General features: G+C 49.0%; 1 protein-coding gene across 3 annotated transcripts in view; it reads right to left on the reverse strand.

Moving 5' to 3' along the window:
• Positions 1-24,488, reverse strand: part of TM6SF1 (transmembrane 6 superfamily member 1) — a 30,175-nt gene extending 5,687 nt beyond the window's left edge. For 2 of the 3 annotated variants that reach the window (XM_042242632.2, XM_027957106.3), the window contains exons 1-9: positions 23,985-24,488; positions 18,286-18,389; positions 15,543-15,640; positions 10,672-10,775; positions 8,252-8,334; positions 7,498-7,619; positions 5,544-5,648; positions 3,701-3,793; positions 3,402-3,521 (exon numbers count right to left, since the gene is read on the reverse strand). In XM_042242632.2, coding sequence (XP_042098566.1) covers positions 3,402-3,521; positions 3,701-3,793; positions 5,544-5,648; positions 7,498-7,619; positions 8,252-8,334; positions 10,672-10,775; positions 15,543-15,640; positions 18,286-18,389; positions 23,985-24,076 — 921 coding nt within the window. In that variant the 5' untranslated portion in view covers positions 24,077-24,488. The remainder of the gene's footprint in view (positions 1-3,401; positions 3,522-3,700; positions 3,794-5,543; positions 5,649-7,497; positions 7,620-8,251; positions 8,335-10,671; positions 10,776-15,542; positions 15,641-18,285; positions 18,390-23,984) is intronic. The other variant, XM_027957107.3, reaches the window with a different exon arrangement.
• Between the last annotated feature and the right edge of the window lie 265 nt (positions 24,489-24,753).

Raw genomic sequence — 24,753 nt, forward strand, 5'->3', positions numbered from 1 at the left:
AGAGTGCTTCTATGAAGAGTGTGTCAAATGTCCTCTCACAATGAGAATTCATTTCATAAACAAGTATTTGTTTGCCAAGCAGAAATCACACAACGGTAATTCAGCCTTCTCATTGTCTGCACTGTCTTGTTGCAGTATGATTTCTAGGTCTTCCTGAGGCCAAATGCTCTGAATAGGTAGATGTTACAGCCCAGCTAGGAGCTACGGGTATGTCAGACACATGATTCTCAGGCTATCCCTGTTCTGCTGGTTGGGAGAAACATCCTTCTGACACCTACAGGATCCAGTCCACAGCCTCAGGCTACCTTTACAAATCTGTTGGTGAGGGATGAGCCCAGAGATTTCTGCAAGGCCTGGTGTATGGCTGAAACCACTGCCGCTGCCGTCTGCTCTGTGCTCCACACTGCCTTTCCCAGGACTTCTGCTAGAGTCATGGGCTTCCCTGGTGGCTCAGTCAGTAAAGAATCTGCCTGCAATGCAGGAGACCTGGGTTTAATCCCTGGGTCAGGAAGATCCCCTGGAGAAGGGAATGGCAACCCACTACAGTATTCTTGCCTGGGAAATCCATGGACAGAGGAACCTGGCGGGCTACAGTCCATGGGTTCACAATGAGTCGGACATGACTTGGTGACTAAACCACCACCACCATGTGCTAGAGTCCCAAGTGCCTGTCTGCCAGTTCAGCCTATCTAGCAGGTTTAGTGTGGGGCTGGTCTTAACTGTTACAGATTGAAGCACCTGTTCACCCCAAGCTCTGTCCATCCCAAGGCTCCTGACTGCTGACGCTATGCATGACTAGGCCTTGGCCAAGGGCTTCCTGCTTAGTTCTCTGGTTGTCTCCTGAGACCTCACCAGGTTCAGGTCTTGGCCTCACTCCTACCAGCCTCCTAGTTGGTGACACTCAGTGTTCCTACATCAGGGCCTGGTGTGGGGCAGACCAGGGGACACAGCATGTAGAGGAAGCCAGCCTGGGCAGGCAAAGCACACGGGCAGTGAGTAGATGCTACACCCTGAACAATCTAATCAAGGGACCAGTAAGAGCTGGGGGAGGCCCTCAGTACCCTCTAACTACTGCACACTCCAGCATTTAAAAGCTTCCTCAGTCTTTTCAAATCTATTCAGCCCACAAAGCCCAGAGCCCAGGTGTCACTGCCTTCTACCCCCAGCAGGTCCTCTGCCTCATCCATGCCATGTACAAAGCCCTACTCTATGCTGTAGGATGCTGGAGCTTAATTCACTGTTTGCAAGAGGAGAGGGACAGGACAGTGGGGAAGAATATGGGCTCTGGGGCCACATGGGATTCTGAATTCCTCTTCTGCCACTTCGTAATGTTGTGACCTTAGGCAAGTAACAACTAGCCTGAGTTCCACTTGCTTATCTTTAAGTGAGGCTTTAAAAAAAAAAAAAAAATTGCCGAGACGATACTCTGTTCAGCACACAGTTCCTTCCTCTGAAGCACACGGGGAGACCACATGTATCAGCTTCCTTTGCAGTTGGGTCCATGCCAGGCCTGACTTTTGAAAACATCCCACATGATCTTTGCACAAGCATAAATAAAACTTGAGTAGTTGCTCCTCCAGCAGAGCATACAACCTGCCTTTGCACAAGTAGGTGAGTAGAACACAGCGTGGCTTGCCTTGCATGAAGCAAGGTAATGAGAGCCCAGACTACAACGGAGCTGTTTAAAAAAAAAAAAAAAAGTGGCAGATTTGCAGACTTCCATAGTAGTCAAATGGTTGAGACTCTGTGCTTCCAATGCAGGGGGCACAGGTTTGATCCCTGATTCGGGAACTAAGACCCCACATGCTGCATGGCCAAAAGAAAAAAAGTGGTGGGTTTGAGAATTACTCGAGTGGGAACTAACCAGACCTAGTAATGGGCTACAGATAGAGGATGAGGGAGCGGTAAGTGTGAAGAATTACTCCAAGTGTTTAACCTGAGCTGCTAGACACCACAAAGGACTATTTACAAAGATGGGGGAAGTGGAAGAAAAGTGGGCAGGAGCAGGAGTCCTATCTTAGACATAAATCTGAGATGTCAGAGACTCGAGAATTAAATACAGGGATCAAAACAGTCTGAGCTAAAGATAGAAATTTGAAAGCCATCATCTTATAGTGGGTATTAAAAGATATGGAAATAAAGACCCAAAAACCAAGGCCTGAGAAATAGAGTAATTCAGAGGTCTGCAAGGAGGGCAAATACTAGTTCTCTTTCCTTGTGTCCTCCAAGGAAAGGACAGGAACCATGACTGGATACTGCATCAACCTATTTAAGCTCTAATTCCGTAATTAAGAAGCACATCAGATTGGAAAGATTGAGCCCACTGTATTAACCTATAAATGCCATTACCATTCTTAAACTCTGTAAATTCCAGTGTATCTTTTTGCCAGCAGGATTATTTATACCATGGATATCATTAACCATATATGCTGAGAGCTTCCAGATAAACCTCATTATTAGGCCTGCTTGACAAGAGCAAGACAAAGATAATGATTCTAAAAGATGAGTTCATCTGGGGTTTTTTTATTTATGTATTCATGCCAAGTTCCTTCAGTAATGTCCAACTCTGCAACCCAATGGACTGTAGCCCTCCTGGCTCCTCTGTCCATGGGATTCTCCAGGCAAAGAATACTGGAGTGGTTTACCATGCCCTCCTCCAGGCGATATTCCCAATCCAGAGATCAAACCAGCATCTCCTCTACCTCCTGCACTGGCAAGCAGGTTCCTTACCACTAGCGCCACCTGGGAAGCCCATTTTTTAAATTATTACAGGAAAAAAAGTAATTTTCTTCCTTGTTTCTAACATCAGTTGGTTTGATAGGTTATCTTATAAAAACTATGCTTTATATGATGCTTCCATCAATAATTACACTTCCAGTTCCATGAAGTGAGTGTTCACTGAACACCTACTCTAAGCCAGAGGCCTGGCTGAGTAGCAGAAGGGAGGAATGGAATGACAGGCCCTGTTTTCCAGGAGCTGAACTTTGTTAAAAACCAGTTTCCCTGGTCCTGTGTAGGATAGGATAGTGGACTTCCGAAACGTTAAATTCAGACAGACATCTTAAAGATAACAGCTCTCAATTCTCTTTTAGTAACTGTGGTGCTCAGAGACTGTGAAACAGCAGTAGAAAATGGCAGTGCCGCTCGCCGGGTACATGACCTTGAACAAATCATTTAATCCTGCTAGCTCAGTTTCCTCATCTGTATGACTGGATGGCGCACCTACCAGATAGTTAATTTTGAGATTTAAATAATGCAGAAACATATTCTAAAGAACTGTCAAGCAAAGAGGACGACATATCTAATAACTATTTCCTTCTCTAACACACAGGGCAGAGGTATTTTTTTTAGATGCCCAACAATGACAGCCAGCTCTCCAGTAAACAGCATATTCTCAGTACCTGAGCTAGACCTCCAGCATGTATCAGGGTTATATCGGGCATCCAGAAGCATCCAGGAACCACCAAGCCATAAAGTGCAATCACAAAGTAAGGGACGGAATAGAACAGATAGGCCAGCATCTGCACAGAACAGAGAAATAATGCCATCAGTAAATGGCAGTTAACCTAGCCTAATGAAAAGAACACACACACAAAACACTTTCAGCTGAGAAAATGTTAACTCCTCTTTGCTACATGGTATCACATTTTCCTGTTATTAAAGAAAATTAGAAAAACCTTAGGCTTCACAACCACCTGACCTGGATTTTAGGATAAGCAGCAGGATCCTTTAGGTACGGCTCCTGAAATTGCGTATATAATCGGCAGAGCTCAGCTGGGCAATCCAAGGCAATCTAAGAACAAAAATGAGTTCATTACAAGAGACAGTCACATCTGGTCCTTAGGTTTGCTGATAAGGCTAAATGTGCCAAGTTTAGTCACAAGCTGCTTTCTGTGTAACAAAAGCTACTTCAGAAGCTCATCAGTAAAAGGGAGAGAACATAAATATAGATTAAAGAGATCAAGTAGAGGATAACAGTGGAGAAGGAAATGGAAACTAATTCTCTGTACCTGGGGATCTTTCTCATGTTCAGTTTAAACATCTAGGTTTGGCTAACTAAAACACAGCTTGTTTTAAATGATCAGCTTCCCTTTTCCCGGGAATAACTAGCCAACTAGTCCCTGCAGGAAGAATAGTACATTTCTATACCAGATTCATCTTAACTATGCTGAGTCCCCTCTAACCCACTTCCCTGAGGCACCACTCCTGGTGTCCTTAACCATAAATGTTGTCCCACTTAAGTAATACATGAACACGTCAGTGGCGGAATTGGTTAAAATGGATCCCAACCTTAAAGCCCCACCTTCCAAGGGTATACGCTTTACCCCTGTTTTTCTCATGTGCACAGGGGCATGGAGATGGCTGTGCAAGAAAACAGTTGCAGCTCATTTTTATTGTTGCTGTTTTTCTTTGACTTGAGGAATTACAGCAACCAACCAGATATGGTTATCAGTGTTCTGGTCTGAGCAAAGCCTCTGCCCTGCTTTCTCCTTTACATCCTTTCCCTAGGCCACTCCTACCAGCTGACTCTGTTCCAGGAAGTTTTTGACGATCCACAGAGGGAGACAGCGCTGAGGACTACTCACCCTGACCTACCAGTCGTACAGGCCCCTTACAGCCCAAGGACCCCAAAATAATGAATCAGGTGCACCAGTTTACATTTAGCATTCTGCCCCCAACTGCTATGCAATGCCAGCAGGCTTAGAACAGTAATTGTCATTGCAGCTGAATATAATTAACCATATAATTCTGGCTGCTCAAATTTATTGCTACTGAGGATAAACCATGAAACTGGGATACTCTGAAGGACCCTTAAATAGAGCAGTCACTTACTGAGTACTTTTTAGGTATAAGGCCCTCTGCAAGTGTCTGATGTGTCATCATTTAATCTTCAAACAATACTCTAAGGTAGGTACTCTTATAGAGGAAGAAACTGAGGATCAGAGAGGTTAAGTGATGTTTCTGAGACCACACAGCCAGGAAACAGCCAGGAGTCTGACAGCTTCCTCTGATAGCCTGTCCTCAATCCCATCTCCCTGCTCCTGAGAACACATGGATGCTCTATGCCAGCTTGATTAGAGTCTTAAGTCACCATCCTTAACAAAGAGATTTCAAACAGAAACATCAAACAAATGAAAAGAATGAGAGGAATGGCTAATTTTTCAGGAGCCTTAAAGATTAATTGGTGGAGAGCTTGATCTGAGGACCTCAAGAAGATGGCATGAAACAGCCCAGAAGGGACCACACTTTGGGAGGAGAGGTTTGGGGGGAGGGTAGGAGGGTAGGAGGGTAGCAGGAAGCAGGTCCAGGCCTCTAGGCTCTAATTTGTTGTTAAGTTGCTCAGTCACGTCTGACATTTTTGCAACCCCGTGGACTGTAGCCCTCTGGGCTCCTCTGTCCATGGGATTTCCCAGGCAAGAATACTGGACTAGGTTGTCATTTTCTTCTCCACCAGGCTCTAATAGGAAGTATGTTTTGTTAGTGCCATGGAAAATCTGATTTTAAAGTTTTTTTTTTATGTTATTGTGGCCCCTTATGCTTACCAAGCCTCTAAACACGCAAAATCCAGTCGCCAGAAGGAGACATAAAACCAACATTAAATCAAAAGGTCTTCTCAGCAGGTCTTTTGCTTGGACCTCTTGAATGACCTAAAATAGAGTTGGTAACTGATGAGGTGCCAAAGAATAATCTGAGATCTACTGAAACAAAGATACCGTGATAAGAGAATTTCCAAGATTCAAAACCACTAGCAAGGTAATTTAGGAAAATAATTCCTCTCCCCAAGTCTCAGTTGCTCATCAGTGAAATGAGGAGATTGGGCCTAGTGATCTTGAAGGGCCCTTCTGCTTCTATGAGGCCATATTTTTTTAATAGCATTTTTATGATCTTAAGTGTAAAATATACTCATCTTTAAAATAAACCAGTAACCCATCATACTACTATTAACACTTGTTGTATTTTCCAGTCACAAATACATAGTTATATATAATACTACATGTGTGAGTATATATAATTTTGTTTTTTTGCCTTTCACTACCTATAAGTACTTAACCATATTGTTAAAAGTTCCATTGTTGGATATTTAGGCATTTTCACTGTTTATACTTAATGCAATGACAAGCAACTTTGTACATAAATCTTTGACAGAATCTCTGATGATTTTCTTAGGATACAGCCCTCAAAGTAGAATTACTAAGGTTAAAAAGTTAAACTTGTTAACGTTGATAACATTGCCAAGTGGCTTTGCAGAGTGACTCAGAATTTGTATTCGTATCAGCAATGTATGACGGCCTATTTCTCCCTGGCCATGACTGTGTTTTAACATTTTTTAAAAAAATTAATAGTCTGTGTGTCTTACAACATGAACAGTACAGATGTGCTAGCCTGGAGCCATCAGCGTCAGTGAAGCAAGGAGGAAGGCTGTGGTTTGCTGTTGTTTAGTCACTAAGTCGTGTCTGACTCTTTGTGACCGCGTGGACTGTAGCCCACCAGGCTCCTCTGTCCACGGGATTCTCCAGGCAGGAATACTGGAGTGGGTTGCCATTTCCTCCTCCAGGGAATTTTCCTGACCCAAGAATCAAACCTACATTTCCTGCATTGTAGGCAGATTCTTTGCCACTGAACCACTGGGGAAGCCTTTAAGGATATGGTTACTGTCTGCTTGTTTTTTTAACAACCACCTTATTCCTCCAAAGGGTATAAGGGGGCACCACTTATCAATGTCCCAAGCTGAGTTTACATAGCATGTGTCCAAACATTCACAAATGAAGTGTTTGTAAATTAAAATGTATTTTAATGAATTCTATTGTAAGTCTTTTTATAAAATGAAAAATCATGTTCTGATTATCTCTAGTAACTCATATTTTCATATATCAATTTTGCTTAAGGATTTAATACCTATGAAAGGAAGAGGAACTTAGAAAGGTGTCACTAGCTTAGAACTGAAGACCTTAACAGAGTACCTGCTGGGCCAGTATTGTTTCACCTTGACCACCTTGGCTGTGACTGGAAGGGAGGTATCTCAGAAGATGTCCTGCAGCCAGTCTCCATGTGCCTGGATCTCCTGGTAATCAGACCCTCTGACTGTGTGCTACCTGGAACAGCAGTCTCTCTCCAGCCTCCCTCTGGGGCAGTAGTGCATAGATAGCGCTGAAAGAGGTGCCCAGGTGCTCAAACTCCAGGCCATTAGCAGCCCCCAGATAAACTTCACATGCTGGGCAATAATGCGAAATCTAATGGGAAGAGCCAGTGTAACCTGTGGCACCAGAAGTTCCAAAAAGCATGGCCCAGCCAATCAAAGCAGATCTAATCACACAGAAGCAGACCATTCTAGCCGCCATAATAAGGTGTGAACCACTGCTGCAGAATCAACATAGTCATGCTGACTGACTGCCCCGAAGGCTACAGTCCCTGGAGGCCTGGTCTAGTCCAATAGCTGGTGGATACAAGTGACCTCTGAGTTTGAGAACAGGTTTACATTTAAATTAATAAAATCACCTTTGAGGGATAATTATAATTTTCTGATGGCTGGTTATAGATTCTGAAACCAGCCCAGACAGGAAGACAAGTATATGGTATGCTTAAGAAAAAGGCAGGGCAAATACGTGTTCCATATTTCCCTATTTAAAAGAAAGAAAAAGGAAAATGTCAAAAGTTTACCAAAAGTATATCCACATACATATAACATGTAGGATCCCTCCCCATCTCAAGTCATCTAAAATCCTAATATGGACCAGACAGTATTTTAAATGAGACCAGAAGCATAGGTTAATTTAAAACTATTAGGTATTTGTTAACAGGTATGCCTTATTTACAGTACTTTAAAAGTAGACTTAATATAATATCCTGATTTCTGGCACACATAAATAACTTTTATATATCAGCTTTCAAGAATCTTAATTTTCAAGTATATTTATCATGTGCCCACTGTGTGTCGAGTTAAATATAATACAGAGATGTAAGAAATATTTTCATACTGAATGTAGTGACAAACCCAATATTTACCCCACTAGATCTTTCTAGAAGTCATGAATCACTGATATTAGTCTAGTTGTTCAGTGTACACTTTTGAAAATTGCTCAACAGCATTTCTTAAAAGGAAAGTTGGAAGGGAAAAGAAGTAACTGCAAAACAGCTCTTTGGTAAACCTGGAATTTTCTTGGTTCTATCACAACCAAAATAGCTTCCCTATTTAAAAATTATTCCCATTGTTTCAGAAAAGAAAAGTGAATTTTAAGATAAAGTTTCTTACCGACAATGTTTCCTGGCACAAAAACAACAATGCTCATAATAATAGATCCGACCCAATATAGGCCAATGGTTCTATAACTTTCCCTGTAATGAAAAAAATCCTGACTTAGCACACTTGTTTTAGAATACTGTTAGTATAAGATGCTCCACAATTGATCTCTGTTGTAACTAGTAAAGTACGTGAATCGAAAATGTACTGAATCAAGAGTAATAAACCCAGTACAAGGAACCCTGGTGACTGAACAAATTGCATTTCCCTATGTGATGAGCTCTAGAATCCTCTTTATGTCCTTTTGCATAGGAAATTATGATTACTACACCAGTCTTCTGTTCAACCACACTATGGTCATCACTTTCGAAGGAGGCCTGCATTTCACTATTATTTGTGAAACTCATAGCATGAAAGGGAAAAGAAGGTTCAAAGAAGAAAATTTGATCCATTTTAAAAATCATTTTAAGTATGAGTAGTAGGATGCTAATAAATGGACTTTCCCAGGTATTACAGAATTTCAGTCAAAGTCCCAAAGATAAATACAATAAGTGACACATAATCCATGTTCGGAAGGAGCTGCTAGACACATACCTCTAATCTTAACAGGTGATGTTGGCAAAAAGTTTCTGCAACCGATAAGTGACAACCCAAGATGGTTAGATCGCATCACAGACTCAATAGACATGAGTCTAAGCAAACTCCAGGAGATGGTGAAGGCCAAGGAAGCCTGGTGTGCTGCAGTCTGTGGCATCACAGAGTCAGACGCGACTTAGGGACCGAATAACAAGTGACAGCCCACCTCCATAAGGGACTCAGAGAAATTTAAAAAGGGATTCTCTATCGGGATAGAGAAGTGAAGAATACTGTGTGCTTTCTGCCCTGCCCTACCCGCCAAGCCCAATGTATCAGATCCCAGGAGGCCCATTCACGATGACTGGGACTGTCAGCAGGGGGCAAATCAGAATCTTCTTCCCCAACAGGACCACGGAAATGCTGGCCCACTCCTGGCAGGAGGCAGAGCCTGAGCATTCTCGGCAACACCTGCTGTGTTCCCTGGAGCTTGGGAACATTCATGAAGAGATGGGCGAGAGCCTGGAAAAGTCCAGAAATCAGCTGGGACTATCTTGGGCGTGGACAACTGGGGGCTGGAGAGAGGCACAGGACAGTTGGTCAAGCTGAATTTCAACCTTGTGAGAAGCAAGAATGTGAGACTTTAACCTGGAGCCAAAGGCAGGCCTGGGAAGGTAGGTGGACTTGAGACATCTTTAAAGGACTCCACCTCAAGGGTATACCTTCTGGGTTATAGGGGTTCCAGCAGAAAGAAGCTGTGGGTGTACCCCATGGGCAGAAGAGTCGCACAATTTCAGTCCATAAGAGCATTGCTCATGTCAGGGATCAGGGTAGTGCAGAGGCACCTATGGTGCGTGTGTCTTTAAGTCACTTCAGTCGTGTCCGACTCTTTGCAGCCCTATCGACTGTACCCTGCCAGGCTTCTCTGTCCATGAGATTTCCCAGGCCAGAATCCTAGAGTGGGTTGCCATGCCCTCCTCTAGGGGATCTTCCCAACCCAGGGATCGAACCCATGTCTCTTATGTCTCCTGCATTGGCAGGTGGGTTCTTACCACTAGTGCCACCTGGGAAGCCTGGTTTCTATGGCTGGGGTCTCCAAAGACCCCACACATGCGCCCCACAAGGCAGAGCCAGCATACCACCTGGCTCCCAATACCCAGAAAAGAGCACTGGTCATGTAAGACTGTGCTCCTCTTCCTTAATTCCACATACACACACATGCTCCCAGAGGAGTGAGCTGAGAAGTAATAAAAGGACTGAGCATGTACCCCAGCCTCAGTGCAGACCTCTCAGTCTCAGGGCTAAACCTGAGCTGGAGGGAGAGAGAGAGCTCTGAACTGAAAGGAGTCTGAAGTTTTGAATTACAATGGGCTTTTACTCCTGGAAATGAAAACATTAAGGGGTCTGCCAGAACTGTCCATCGTGGCAAAAAAAAGTGTTAGTCACTCAGTCATATCTGACTCCTTGCAACCCCACGGACTGTAGCCTACCAGGCTCCTCTGTCCATGGAATTTCCCAGGCAAGAATACTGGAGTGGGAAGCCATTCCTTCCTCCAGGGGATCTTCCTGACCCAGGGATCGAACCTGGGTCTCCTTCATTGCAGGTAAATCCTTTACCATTTGAGCCACCAGGGAAGCCAGAGGGGCAGTCCAAAGGCATATGTTCAAAAGGGAGTAAGTGATGCAAAGAAAAACAGCCATGTCTCACTTGGTTCCACAGAGCCTGTACTCATGTCCGTGTGCCCCTCTCTATGTATCTGCCTCTCTATGTATCTGCCTCTGTACATCCCTGTTCCTTACACACTCGCCTATCAGTTGCTAAGGTGACCCAGGCACACCCACCAGGTTAGCCGACTTACTCCCAGGCTATGGCTGCCACCATCACCAGATACATCAAATAATGAGCAGAGCCGTCCCAGTAGCAGATCATATGTCCATAGGCCGTGTTCAGATACGGTTCACCCTGAGGAAAGCATAAGAGGTCCACTGTAGATAAAACTCAAACATTTCAAAGCAAAATACAAGACCAGTATTACATGTAAAATAAAACAGCAGAACTAACATGTTCGTCTGCTGAACTGAAACTATTCGGAATCTGAGACAATTACAAAATTGGTAGCAACATGAAAATATACATGTTTTATATACATATATATGTATACAAATATATAGGACAAGGAAGCCTGGCAGGCTGTAGTCCAGACAAAGAGTCAGACAGGACTTAGTGACTGAACAACAGCAATGAAAATAATACAAGTACCCTGGAGCCGCCGAAACTAGGGTCTGCCACAGCAGGTGGAATGAGTCTGTGCCTGTCTTATGCTAGGTCTACACAGGTGGGTTGTTGTTCAGTCACTAAGTCGAGTCTGACTCTTTGTGACCCCATGGACGGTAGCCTACCAGGCTCCTCTGTCCACGGGGTTCTCCAGGCAAGGATATTGGAGTGGGTAGCCATCCCCCTCTCTAGGAGATGTTCCTGACCCAGCGATCGAACCCACATCTGCACTGACAGATGGATTCTGTCAGTGTGTACAGTGATGCAAAACAAATGGTATCACAAGCAATCCTGCCCTTGTGGCAAACTCACTGAGGCCAAGTCCAGTCTGTGACTAAAGGTGTTTATCTCTGGCCAGGCAGGGTGGCCAGGGGAGACCCTGCTGATCAGAGTCACTTGGCTGACCTTCAAAATTCATGCTGACCCAGCAGTGTGCTGGGCTGCGTGTAAGGAAGGCAGGGCTTTCCCCTGCCGCTATCCCCAATGCAGGCATGGACGGGCTTCACACCCTGCCCCTCATTCAACCTTCCGAGCAGCACCATGGGATAGATACAAGTGACCCCATTTTACAGATGAGCAAACAGAGGTTCCAAGAGGTTACCTGACCTGCCTAAGGTCACATGGCTAATTCCTAGCAGAAGCTGTACTACCAAGAAGAGCTGTGGGCTTCCCGGGTGCCTCATTGGTAAAGAATCCACCTGCCAATGCAGGAGATACAGGTTAGATCCCTGGGTCAGGAAGATACCCTGAGAAGGGAATGGAAATCCACTTTAGTAGTCTTGCCTAGAGAATTTCACGGACAGAGGAACCTGGTGGGCTATAGTCCATGGGAGTCACAAAAGAGTTGGATATGACTGGGCAACTAAACAAGAAAAAGAGGAAGAAATATACTTCCAAGAAATTTTAACTTTTATAAACACAGATTATACGATGAGCCATTAATACACTTCCTTGTCCCAGGTGCTTTGCGTTTGCAGGCCACTACTTGAAAGCCACTGCCGAACCTGCCTGGGTGCAGTGTCATTCTGGCTCCTCCCCACCCCCTGTCTTCCCTTCTCCCATACCTGTGCTCTCCTGCCTTGTTTCAGATGTCTTCCTAAGATGCCTTAAGACCTTGCCACAATAAGGAAGAGTGCAGATCAACCAGCCCGTCAATCAGCCAACCAAGCAGGGGATTTTCTGAGCTTCCCTGGGGCAACGACTGCCTGTCGTCTTGCCTCACACAAATCGTGTGATCATCACGGGGCAGGGGTGGGGCGGAGGGAGGGAGGAAACAACATACAAGTCAGACTTTAATACTCACGCCCAGCCCACATCTTTTCTCTCTGACGTGCTTTGATCGAACAATACCATCCAAGGTCATATTGTTTTGGAGGGGTTTTTTTGGCCATCCCACATGGCAAGTGGGATCTTAGTTCCCCTACCAGGGATGGAACCTAGGCCCCTGGCAGTGAAAGCATGGAGTCTTAGCCACATGACCGCCAGGGAAGTCCATCCAAGTTCATGGTTTTCACCATGCGTGCCTACACATCTGGTTCTCTGAGCCATGCTGGCCTCACCCAGTGGCTTGCTGAGCATCTTCCACTGGATGGGTCCAGAGACCCTTCAAGCCCACCTCACCTCCTTTAACTCATCACCTTGTCCCCTCAACTGAGCCCCACTTGGCCTATGTTCATGGAGACGCCACTCAGCTCGCCCAGGTCAGAACCACAGGGTCGTTGTTCACTCCTCCTCCTCTTACGCAGTCTGCTGGCAGGTCCCACTGATCTGTCTCTATGATGTCAACCCCAGGCAATACTCCTTCTTGTCACAGCCTCATTCGAGCCCTTGGCACCCCTCACTGGGCCTTTCCTACGTGGTCGTCCCACCTCTCTCCTCTCCTTCCGATTCAACACACCCCTGCCCTAGCTCTGGACATGTCATTCTTCGGCTCAGAAACCTCGCAAAGCTGGTGGCGACTAAAAGACCAAGCCCTACCTCCTCTTCTCTGGCAGCCAGGTCCCCCAGCCTGGCCCTGCACCCCTCCCACAGTTGCACCTCAGCCCCCTCCTCATCCCCCTTTCACCACCCTCACTAGCTCAAACTCCAGGCCCTCTTGGCAGCTACCTCCTTCCTAAACCCTCCTCGCTGTGGGCTCTGTGGCCCTGCACTCCCTGGGTATTTCTGCCTCTTTTTAAAACATAGGTATTCTTTTCTGTTGTTGTTGTTTGCTCACTGGGTCTTCGTTGCTGCAGATGGGGTTTCTCTAGTTGCAGAGAATGGGGGCTACTCTCTAGTTGCGGTGCACAGGCTTCTCTTTGTGGTGTCTTCTCTTGCTGTGGAGCATGGGTTCTAGAGCGTGCAGGCTCAGTAGTTTGAGCACAAGGACGCAGTAGTCATACCCCGCAGCTTCTAGACCACGGGCTCAGTAGTGGCACACGGGCTTAGTTGCCCCACGACATGTGAAATCTTCCCAGACCAGGGATCAAACCTATATCCCCTGCATTGGTAGTCAGATTCTCGACCACTGGACTACCTGGGAAGCCCTCCTTCTGTGTTTGTGCCTGCCCCTCCCAGGCCACTTCAGAGGCTCCTGATCTTCTGGCCAAGGTCTCCAAAGTTCCACCCTCGGCCCTCCTCTCTACCTTCTCCTCTCTTCTCAGACCTTCAGGTGCCAACTCTCCTGAGATGGTCCCCTTATGTCTTTCCCGAGCTCAACACCTGCAAAGCCGTGCCTGCTGGGCCACCTGCCAGGATGTCCCTTACCCATCTGAAACTCCTCACATCCCCAGATGAACTCATCATCATCCCTGCCTGGCAGTGGGGAGCCCCATGCTGTTTCTTATCTCGAAGCCTCTGCCCACACTGTCTCTTCTCCTTGGAGTCTCTCCACCCTCAAGTCTATCTGGAAAATGTGTGTCATCCACTGCCATTGCCATTTTTTTAAAAGACTAGGGCAGGGCTTCCCTGGTGGCTCAGTAGTAAAAGAAAAATAAGCCACCTGCCAATGCAGGAGACACGGGTTCTTCCTTGGTCTGGGAAGATCCCACATGCCCGTGCACCACGACTACTGAGCCTGCTCTCGAGCCCGGGAGCTGCAACAAGTGAAGCCCTAGAGCCCATGCTCCACAACAAGAGAAGACCCTGCAATGAGACACCCAGGCGGGCCACAACTAGAGAGTAGCCCCGGCTCTCTGCAACTAGAGAAAAGCCTGTGCAGCAAAGAAGACCCAGCACAACCAAAATTAAATTTAAAAAAAAATTTTTTAAGCTAGGGAAGCGCCACGGAGGGCCCCCTTAAGTGCTCCCAGAGTCAGGATGGCATCTTAGCCCTTATTTTCCCCATTGGCCCCAGCTCATCCCTGAGACCTACTCATTCCAGCCGCTCAAATTCTCTGAAGGTCATCCCTCCTCTCCACCGTGCATGCTTGGCCTCCATCTGGGTCACCTTCATGCCCTCACTGGCCCTGCAGGACACCTCCTGGCTGGTGTCCTAGCTCACAGCACTGACCCTTCCCTTCAAGCCCATCCTTCTCTGAGCTGACTGCACTGTCCCGTTACTTAACATCTTCCCTCACACAAGGGACAAAACCCAAACTCCCTTGGCTTGCACTCGAAGCTCCCCATTACCTGAAACATGAATGATGACTACACTGCTCCTTATTTCCTATGTGACCTGGAGCATGTTATTTAACCTCTCTGGGGCTAGATTCATCACACCGTCATATAAGGAAAGAGGACCAGCTCTGCCAGGTGCCAGGTAGATTGATAATGCTGTGATGAGGGGCAGAGCGTGTATTCATCATCACAATCAAATGGCTTTATTAACTGACTCCGTGCTTGGCAGTTTACACATTTAGGACTGACTGACTTGGGCTTTCTTAAGGAGTAATGCATTGATAACAAGATACACAGATACTGAATTCATTTAAAGACCTCTGCTGCTGCTGCTGCTACTAAGTCGCTTCAGTCGTGTCCGACTCTTTGCAACCTCATGGACTGTAGCCCACCAGGCTCCTCTGTCCATGGGATTCTCCAGGTAAGAATACTGGAGTGGGTCGCCATTTACTCTGCCAGGGGATCTTCCCCACTCAGGCAGTGAGCCCTCGTATTTTACATCTTCTGCATTGACAGCTGGGTTCTTTACCACTAGCGCCACCTGAGAAGCCTTAAAGTACCCCACTTATTGTAAACACAAGTAGAGGAGGAAGGTGGTGAGTCAGGTGTGAAGACAGAGTTGTAAGACCCAACACTGAGGAGAGCTGCCTCCCGCAGTCTAATCCTAAGTTTCCGCTTTACTTTCCACATAACTGAGTGTCCTGTGTCCACGGCAGTCAGTGAAATACCACGTGCCGTGCCTTCTTACATGACATGAAAGAATTTCCAGCTAGAGCAATACTGCTGGAGTCACCGACCCTTCAGTTCGCATGGTGGCGCGTGGTGCATGGTGCACATGGTGGCTGAGTGCCCCCGTACCTCTCTCAGGTAGTGCGTCATGAACCCGTCGATGATCCCATCTTGCTCCAGTCCAATGATGAGGTTTACGACGCTGGTAAATCCGAACACCGCATACACTAGAGCAGAGAAAGCAACAGTTCAGAAAGCCGCAGCTCAGGGGGCAAAGCCTAAGAGCTTGGCGTCCACCAGTAATGATTTCTTTTTTACTTTTATTTATTCGGCGGTGCTAGGTCTTAGCTGAGGCATGTGGGATTCTAGTTCCCACATGCCAGGGATTGAACTCCAGGACCCCTGAAGTGGGAGCTTGGAGTGTTAGCCACTGGACCACTGGGGAAGTCCTCAGTAATGATTTCTTGTCATGTTTTCCAGAAGACTCTATAGATGCCATCAACACAGACTCACAGAATGTACCTCCCATGCACACAGCTGGAGCCACCCACCAGTGTCATGAACCTGCAAGAGGACGCCCATTGGGAGGAGTGCATGACAAGGTCCCAGGGGATTCTACCAGGCTGCCCAACTCCCCTCCTCCACTTCCTACACGTTGCTGCCAAGGCCACATCTGCATTCCAGCTGGGCGGCAGGAACAAAACCATTCCCCTGTGGCCCAGGGAGCACAGAGGTGACCATTGACCCAAAGAGATCATTCATATCAATGGTTACCAGGTGGCCCGACTCAGAGTGTATCCAACATGCTTGCCTTACCCCACACTGGAGATCCTATGGACAAACAGTGGTTGATGTGAAAGTAACGGTTGTTTTAGGAAGGAAGGCTAGTGATTTTTAGAAAACTGGATATGAGGTGGAACCACTGAATATTAAAGAGGGAAAGCCACAGCATCTTAGAGAATCTCACTAGGGCTGTGGGAAGCTCCTCAGTGGGCTGAAAACTACCAGCAACAACTACCAGCTGAAAACTACCAGCTAAGGAATAATACTTTTTAAACAGTGAGTGATCAAATTTAGCATGTGGCGGTTTGTCAATAAAGCTTTCTGTTCAAATCATAACAAATCGGCGTCAAACTGTGTGATGGGCATGGATGGTAAAAAAAAATCTGGTGGTGGGACTTCCCTGGTGGTCCAGTGGTTAAGATTCTGTGCTCCCAATGCAGGGGCCATCGGTTCCATCTCTGGTCGGGGAACTAAGATCCCACACACTGCATGGCACACCCCAAAAGAAAGAAATTTTAAAAAAAAATTTAATGGTGAATATAAAAGCAGCTGTGAAACAAGAAAATACCCAGGAAGGCGGGCAAGGTTAACTCATAGAGCAGAGAAGCCAGCCTTGCCCCACGTCTGCAACCAGGAGTGCAGTGTTTACACTTTCCCCAGGAAGAGCAGGAGGCCCACACGTGCCCTGCCTCCCCATGCCTCTGTGCAGCCCTTTGGTCCAGATCTCACTGACAGTGATGAGCCATTAGGTGATCAGCCATTGCGTGTCTCCCAGAAGAGGAAGCCTTCAGCAACTGATCATTCAGCTTTTCTACCGACAATCGCTGATGCCAACAGAAGGGTCAGGCTCTGGGTCACCGATGACAAGGACAGTCCCTGCCCTCCAGTCGGGGCTGCACTGACTGACATGAGGACAGAGGGCTGAGGGAGAGGAGGGTACTCAGCCCTGAGGAGCCTGGAGAAACACGAGTGCAGCTGAGCAAGGGCTCCACGGAGCACAAAGGAAGGGGAAGGAAGCCGGCAGCAGGAGGCCAGTCTGCAAACGTGGGCAGAGGCCAGACCAGCGGCAGGGGACTGGAGGCAGAAAGAGGACATGGATTCAGACAGGCCCAGCTCATCGGCTGACTGGCTGTCAGGGCTTAGGTAAGTTTCATTTCTCTAAGCTTCAGAGTTTTTTATATGCAAACTGGGAGCAATCTGGGGCATCAGTGCTGTCTCACTGGCTGTAACCTTGACCCTATTTCTCAGCACCTCTGAGCCAGATTCTTCGTGTGTGCAGGGAGGATACTTTTGTGAAAGAAAGAAAGTAAAAGTGTTAGTTGCTCAGTGTCTGACTGTGATCTCATGGACTGTATCTGCCAGGCTCCTCTGTCCATGGAATTCTCCAGGCCAGCATACTGGAGTAGGTAGCCATTCCTTTCTCTAGGGGATCTTCCTGATCCAGGGATCAAACCCAGGTCTCCTGCATTGCAGGCAGATTCTTTACCATATGAGCCACTAGGAAAGCCCTGTTTGTTTTGAGGATTAACTAAAATGATAATGCTAATGTGCTCAGAGTCATACTAGGCACACCACAGGTGCTCAATCAGTGGTGTTTTCATTTATTTAAGATACGTGCGTATTTGCCAGGCAGTGGTTCAAGTACTTTACAAACAGTATCTTATTTAATGTTTGTACCAACCCTCCACAGCAAGTACTATTATTTTCCACATTGTACAAATGAGCATACTGAGGCACCAGAAACCGCTAAGCTCAAAGCCAAATGGAAGGGGCTGCACATAGCTGGCTGAAGGCTGAAAGCCAGGAGGGAGCTGGTACAATAGCCGCGGTCAGAGGTGAGAGCATGGCTCAGGGCAGAGATGAGGAACAGAGGGGTGTCCTGCCTGGGTCCCAGCTGGGACAGGGTGGGGTCCACTGCTATCGAGAGTCCTTCCCTTAGAGGGAAGCAGGGCTGCGTCTTACGGAAATACCCTCGCACTTCGCATCGCCTTACCAGTTGGCTCAGAGTATTCACAGCCACAGTGAAAAACAGAGTCCCACATGTTGTGCTCTGAGGCGGACACAAGGGCCCCCTCCCATGGAGACATACCATAGAACAGTGGGTCCCGAGGGGGTTTTCTTTTGACCAGGACACGAGCCAGCAGGGCCACCAGGAGCAGGACGACGGCAGCAGCCCCTACAATCGTCCAGGAACTGCAATGACCAGAACAGGGAGGTGGTCACTTATCAATATAAACACACGGGTGCGTGGAATTTCCTGGCTATTGAATGCATTCTCTCCCAGCGCAGCCTCTGCCTGCAGCCCAGGCACTGTGGCGTTCATGAAGTTTGTCCACAGAGCTTGGGCCCCTCTGGGCCACCCCGTGACTTTCAGGGACCAGGACCAGAGCCACCAGGTCCTCACTCTCTGTTCATCCCGCCCACCTGGGCGAATGACGTGCCCTCTACCACTGTCCGTCTGCCATTGTCCACCTGCTCCTCCAAGCCCTGTGCCTGATGTCCGACAAGCCTAACCACTGAAGCTGCCTCCTTCCACAGGGCTGGCTGGAAACCCTCACACTGAGCTCCAGGGAGCATGCAGGAGTCAAACAACTATATCACCTTCTAAGGAAGAAAGGCCCCAGGCTGTGTGTATAATCAAAGGGACCAGAGGACCAGGCCAACCCAAGGAGAGAAGAGCTGTGGCTGGGCCCAAGGCCTGAATGAAGCCAGCGCCCCCACACCCAGGAAGCCAAGCTGAGCTAGGCTGGGCATAGCCCTGGACTTCCTCCTGGGAAAAGGCATGGCCCAAGGGGACAGGGAACAAATAAAGCCGCTCCTCAGCAGGACAGAACAAGGGTACAAGGCTTGCTGCAGTGAGAGGTCGAGGGACTGGGAGGCTGGTACCTACTCTGCCCCTGCCTGTGGGCCTTAGGAAAGTCATGTCATTGCATCATCTGTTTTTTAGTTAATTAAAACATATTGAAGGACTTCCCTGGTGGTTCAGTGGTTGGGACTTTGCTTTCCAATGCAAAGGGTGTGGGTTCAATCCCTGATTGGGGAGCTAAGATTCCCACATGCCTAGAGGCCAAACAATCAAAGCATAAAACAGAAGCAATATTGTAACAAATTCAATAAAGTCTTTAAAAATGGTCCACATCAAAAAATCTTTAAAAGAAAACATATTAAGGAAAAATGCATTACACACCCCTATAGGCCAGTCACTGTGGATGAAATAGAGAGACCCCTGTCTACACAGGAAGACCTATCTCAGTGGGCTAAGCTCCCTCACCCAGAGGTCACCTCCAGTCCTAGGAGGTATTCTCTCTCTCATACCTCCACACAGACAGGGCATCCAGTTCTAGACGAAGCACCGCCCAGCCCATTCCCAGGGCCTGCTAACACTAGGGCCTCCTCGGTAATCCTCGAGAGCTGCTCTAGAACTACCCCTTAGCCAAGACCCTTACACACCATGACAGAGGATGTCTGGATAACCTTTGCTGTATGTCCCCGGGACTTCTGGAAAGTCAGAAATCTGCTCCTAATGTCAGAGAGGGAGTGATCCATCTATGTGCAGGTAGACGAACCCCAAGGATAGTGGCCCCAGGTCCAGGAAAACTGTATCCTGTGCACCTGGCCACAGGCCCCACTTAAGAGTCGAGGAGTGGTTTCTGGGAATCAGCAGCACCCAGGCTTTCAAATGCCACTGCAGACCTACAGACTTAGAATACTTCAGGTGTGGGGTATGGGAATAGGTTAATTTTTTCAAGATTCCTGGGTGAGTATGCACAGAAAGTCTGCCTGGGGACCTCTTTTAAGAGTTTCAGGAACTGATGGATGAGTGAGGGAGGGAAGGAAAGGGAGAGAAAGAAAGGAAGGAGAAATGCATGGATGATGGATGAATGGATGTTTGGATAGATAGATGGATGGGCAGATGGATGGATGACATGATGGATAGTGGATGAATGGACAGATGAATGGATGGATGATGAATGATGGAAGAATGGATGTTTGGATGGATAGATGGATGGATGACAGACGATTGGTGGTGGATGAATGGATGGATGACAGATGGATGGTTAGATAATGGATAGTGGATGATGAATGAATGGATTGTGGATGGATGGATGGTGAATGATGGATGCATGGGTAGAGGCATGAATGGATGTTTGAATGGATAGATGCATGCATGACAGATGATTGGTGGTGGACAGTGAATGAATGGATGGGTGAAGAATGATAGATGAGCGGATGACAGATGGATGGTTAGATAATGGATAGTGGATAGTGAATGCACGGATTGTGGGTAGATGAAGAGAAGGATCCAGGGTGAATGGAGGACACAGTTCTATGATAAAAATGAAGACAACCATGTCAGTGTCCTCCTATTTCTCTGAAATAGGAGGTTTCTAGTGCCACACATCAGTGGATGCTCCAGGCTCCTCCTATAGGATGAGCCAAAGCAGGAGATGATGAAAGAGGGAACTAATGTAAGTCAGGAGCACACTGCTGGGCAGAAGCATCCTGTGAACAGAGAAGAGGTTAAGGTGCTGTGTAGGCTGAAGGGTCAGGAAGATCCTCTGGAAAAGGGAATGGCTACCCATTTCAGTATTCTTGCCTGAAGAATTCCATGGACAGAGGCCCCGGCAGGCTACAGTTCATGGGGTCACAAAGAGTCGGACACTGCTGAAGCAACTTAGCACAAACGCACACACGCATGTGTAGGCTGACAGAAGTTTTCATCACAGCCTGACTCCGGCAGGGCCCAGGAGACAACTCCCATCCCTGTTCCCATCAAGGACCCAGCTCACAGCCAGCACCATCACACAGCTGGTGCTCTTCTGGACTAGAGAACAGTATAAACTGCTTCATGGTGCCTGCTCCCACTCTCTACCTCTAGGGGAGGAGCAAAGGATGAAGAGTAACTGGGGCAACAGAGCATCTGCATCTCCCAGTGACAGCCAAGTGCAGGACCTGCTCAGAACAGGGAGAAATGGGTCCAGCAGGGACCCGGAGGTGGGGGGAGGGGTAAGGGCTCCCACTAACATGAGGGTGGAAAAGCTGTTAGTCTTGTAATGTGTGTGTTTGGGGATGAGGCTGGGGAGCAGGGGGAGAGTTTCTGATGCCCTTACATGAATAGATGGCTACTGAAAGGGATCATGTGTGGGTGAGTATGAGTTGTGTATGTATGTGTGTGTCTATGAGATACAGACAGAGAACTCAACTCTTTTCCTGATGCCTCAACTTAAGTGGCTTTTTCTATTCTTCAGGCTTTTGTAAAAGGTCTGGTGGGAAAGAAGCTTCAGCTAATTCAACTAATGCAAACTGAATGGGATGCCTGCTAGGCAGAAGTCCCCCACTCCCACACCTCTCTTCCCCGCACTGGACAGGACAATGCTAAGGGGAGCCATGGTCTGAGAAGGTAAATTCTGACCACAAAGAAGTAACTCTTGTGGAAAAAGCACAACCAACCCAACAGGGGCTCAGAGGAGGGAGAGACAAAGGGAATAGAGACTCCCCTGCTTGGGGGGTAGTCTGGAAGAGGCAGAGGTGGCATTTTACTCCAGGTTATAAAGTCCAGGTGTGGCTTCAACCATCAGTGACAGGAAGGAAGGCGTCCCAGTCCCAGTGAACAGTGTGAGCAGCAGCAAGGAGGTAGGGGTTTAAGGAGTGTCCGCGGCACAGAACCAGGTGGTTCTAGTGGTAAAGAACCTGCCTGCCAATGCAATGAGACTCAGTTCGATCTCTGGGTCAGGAAGATCACCTGGAGGAGGGCACAGCAACCCACTGCAGTATTCTTCCCTGGAATATCCCATGGACAGAGGACCCTAGCTGGCTACAGTCCATGGGATCTCAAAGAGTTAGACACGACTGAAGGGACTTGGCCCAGCAGCACAGAACAGTCCCAGTGCGGCTAAAGCACCAAAACAGCTGACTGGGCTGGGCCGGAGGGCTGAGGCAGACATGCACAGGGCAGCGCAAAGGGAAACTCCCTGGGAGGCTTTGCGAGAGAGAGGGCCAGTACCTCTGGTGGGGTGGGGGGAACAGGAAGGAGGAAACAGATGCTAGCCCAGCCTCAGGACTGATGGGGAAGGAGAGTGGGAGGGTGGGACGGAAGGAGTGGAGGAAGAAGAGGGCGGAGTCAAAGGCTACTGGGATTTTAATCTGCAGGAGGACAGGAAGAATGGCTGGAACCAGTTTTTCAGAACCCCCACAGGGCCCAGCAATGTGCTCAACACACAGCAGCACATAGTTCAGTATGTGCTCAGTAAACGCAATCACCCCCTTGCCAGGAGCCGAGATCAAAATCTCAGAGTCACCCTCAGATCCTCTCCATGCCACATGATCCTTCCATAAGCTGCGTGACCCTCCCTCCCAAAGATCCCCTCCCCAGGCCACGTCCCTCTCCCTACATTGTTCCCTGGTCCCCTATCTGGAAGGCTCTGTCCCTAGATCTTCCTGGAGCCATCTCCTGCAGCTCATGTCACCTCCTCCAAAAAGACTTCTCTGATCCCCAGTCCCCCCAATCACTCTCTCAAATTGCCCCATTTTATGTGTTGATTCCTGTCTCAACAACAACTTCCCAGATCTCTTGTGGTTTCTTGATAGCTATTTCCCCAGCACATGGAACTGTGCCAAGCATACAGTGTGTCCTCAATAAACTTTTGTTGAGCTGCCCATAATGCCATTTCAGGAGGGCAGAGTCCCCCATGCACTGTATTCACGGATCTGTGACATTCCCTGTCCAGAGATGCTTCTTTCAGGAGTTGTGCCCCAAGACTGGGTCAGACCAAAGGCAGTCATTCCCCATGCTCAGAGAGCACCCCCGTAGATGGGTGGAGTCTGGATAAGGCCCTCAGCCCCCGGAACGAGTGAGGAGGAAGTCACCGCCCCGTGGGCAGACACTTCACAGCTTGAAGGTCTGGAGAGGAGGTGCAACATACACACTGATGTAATTTCCTTAGCACCAACTGCTGTGGGAAACAGTGCAGGTTACTTCCTCCTCTCGGCTGACAGCAGGAACACCGGCAGGCTCAGAGGCCTGGCGCCTTTCCCGCCGCTGGAGCAGGCCGGCCGCTGCCGCCTACTCGGCCAGAGAGCCCTCACAGGAGAGCCAGGGCTTTGAACCAAGTCCATCTGCGGCCTCCTTCAGCCCCACCCATTTCTCTAGCATGGAACTGCCCTGCCGCTTGCCCGGCTCCCCATCCTATACTCCATGGGCGCCTTTATGGCATCCTGACAATAGGATGCAAATACAGGCCATTTGACAGACCGGAAAACTGAGGCCAGGCCTAGTGCCAAAGCCAGGCCTAGAACCCAGGCCTTTGCCTGTTCATTCCGCGCTATTTCTGCTAGTCATTCACAACAGTTTCTAAAATTAATACGAAATGAGAAGTATGTGTGTGTCCATACATGGAAACGTTCCTGTGAAATGCAAAAGGAACGAGGCGCGGCCGGGCTCCTAGCTGTTGGTGTGTGGACCGCCCCACCCCTGTCCCTGGGCACTTCAAGGGCAGAGGCATTGCCTTAATGACCCCTGTAACCCTGGACACCTGGCTGAGATACCAGCACCGCAATACTTGGAACGACACCCAGCACTCCGCCCCAGAACTAAGCCCGAATGTCAAAGATGCCAGCCCGAGCGAGGATCCCAGCCCGCGGGACTCCGAGGGCCTCCCCTCCTCCGGTCGGCCGCGGAGAGCCCTGGCGGCCGGCGAGCCTCTGCCCTGCCTGGCGGTTCAGCCCCCTCCGAAAAGTTGCTGGGGCGCCCGCCGTGCCGACCCCCGCCGCTTGCGCGCGCCCACTCACTCGTGTTGGGCAGCCAGGTGGTTGAAGACGTAGGTGACGGGGATGGCCGAGAGGGACAGCACGAAGACCCCCGTGGCCGCCGAGGCACTCATCGCCGCTGCCGCGCCGCTCGCCCTTCACCGCATCCCGCGCGGGCGCCCCGCCCCAGCTTCCGGCTGCGCCCGCGCCCCTCGCGGGTGCCCTTCCAGGCGCCCCGCGCCGCGCCGCGCCCGCCCCGCCCGCGCGCCCCCCGTGCCGCGCCCTCAGCAGCGCCCCCTCTGCGCGCCCGCCCGCAGCCGCCCGGTGCGCAGGGCCGCGGCGCAGTCCCCGGAGGCGCCCTGCCGTCCTCCCGCCCAGCAGCGCTGGGGCTCCACCGCGAGCGTGGGGCGGCGCCGAGGAGTGGCCAAAGCCCCCTGCCCGGGGACAGGTGTCCCCCGAGGCGCGCGCTCTGAGGGAAGGTGGCAGCCCGGGAGGCGGGCTCGGGGCGCCGCCGGGAGCTTGTCATCGACGACCCATAGAGGTTCTGGGCCGAGCTGTGGGCCAGCATAGGGTGGAGCCACACCCGGGGGTGTCGGAGCGGGAAGAGCCCGCGAGATCGTCCACGTGGGGAACCCTCGGGCTGGGATAGGAAGGGATAAATGATACCGAAACCTTGGAACCTCTCCATCGGCAGCCAGCAGCGAGTCCCGTTTGAATCCCGAGTTTGAATCCGGGTTTAAACCCCGGCTATGCACTCGCCAGCTGTTGACCTTGATTGAGAAACTTAACCTGTCTTTCCCCTTCTCTGCCA

This window comes from Ovis aries, unplaced genomic scaffold, assembly GCF_016772045.2.
Source record: "Ovis aries strain OAR_USU_Benz2616 breed Rambouillet unplaced genomic scaffold, ARS-UI_Ramb_v3.0 scaffold_85, whole genome shotgun sequence".
Classification (NCBI taxonomy): Eukaryota; Metazoa; Chordata; class Mammalia; order Artiodactyla; family Bovidae; genus Ovis; species Ovis aries.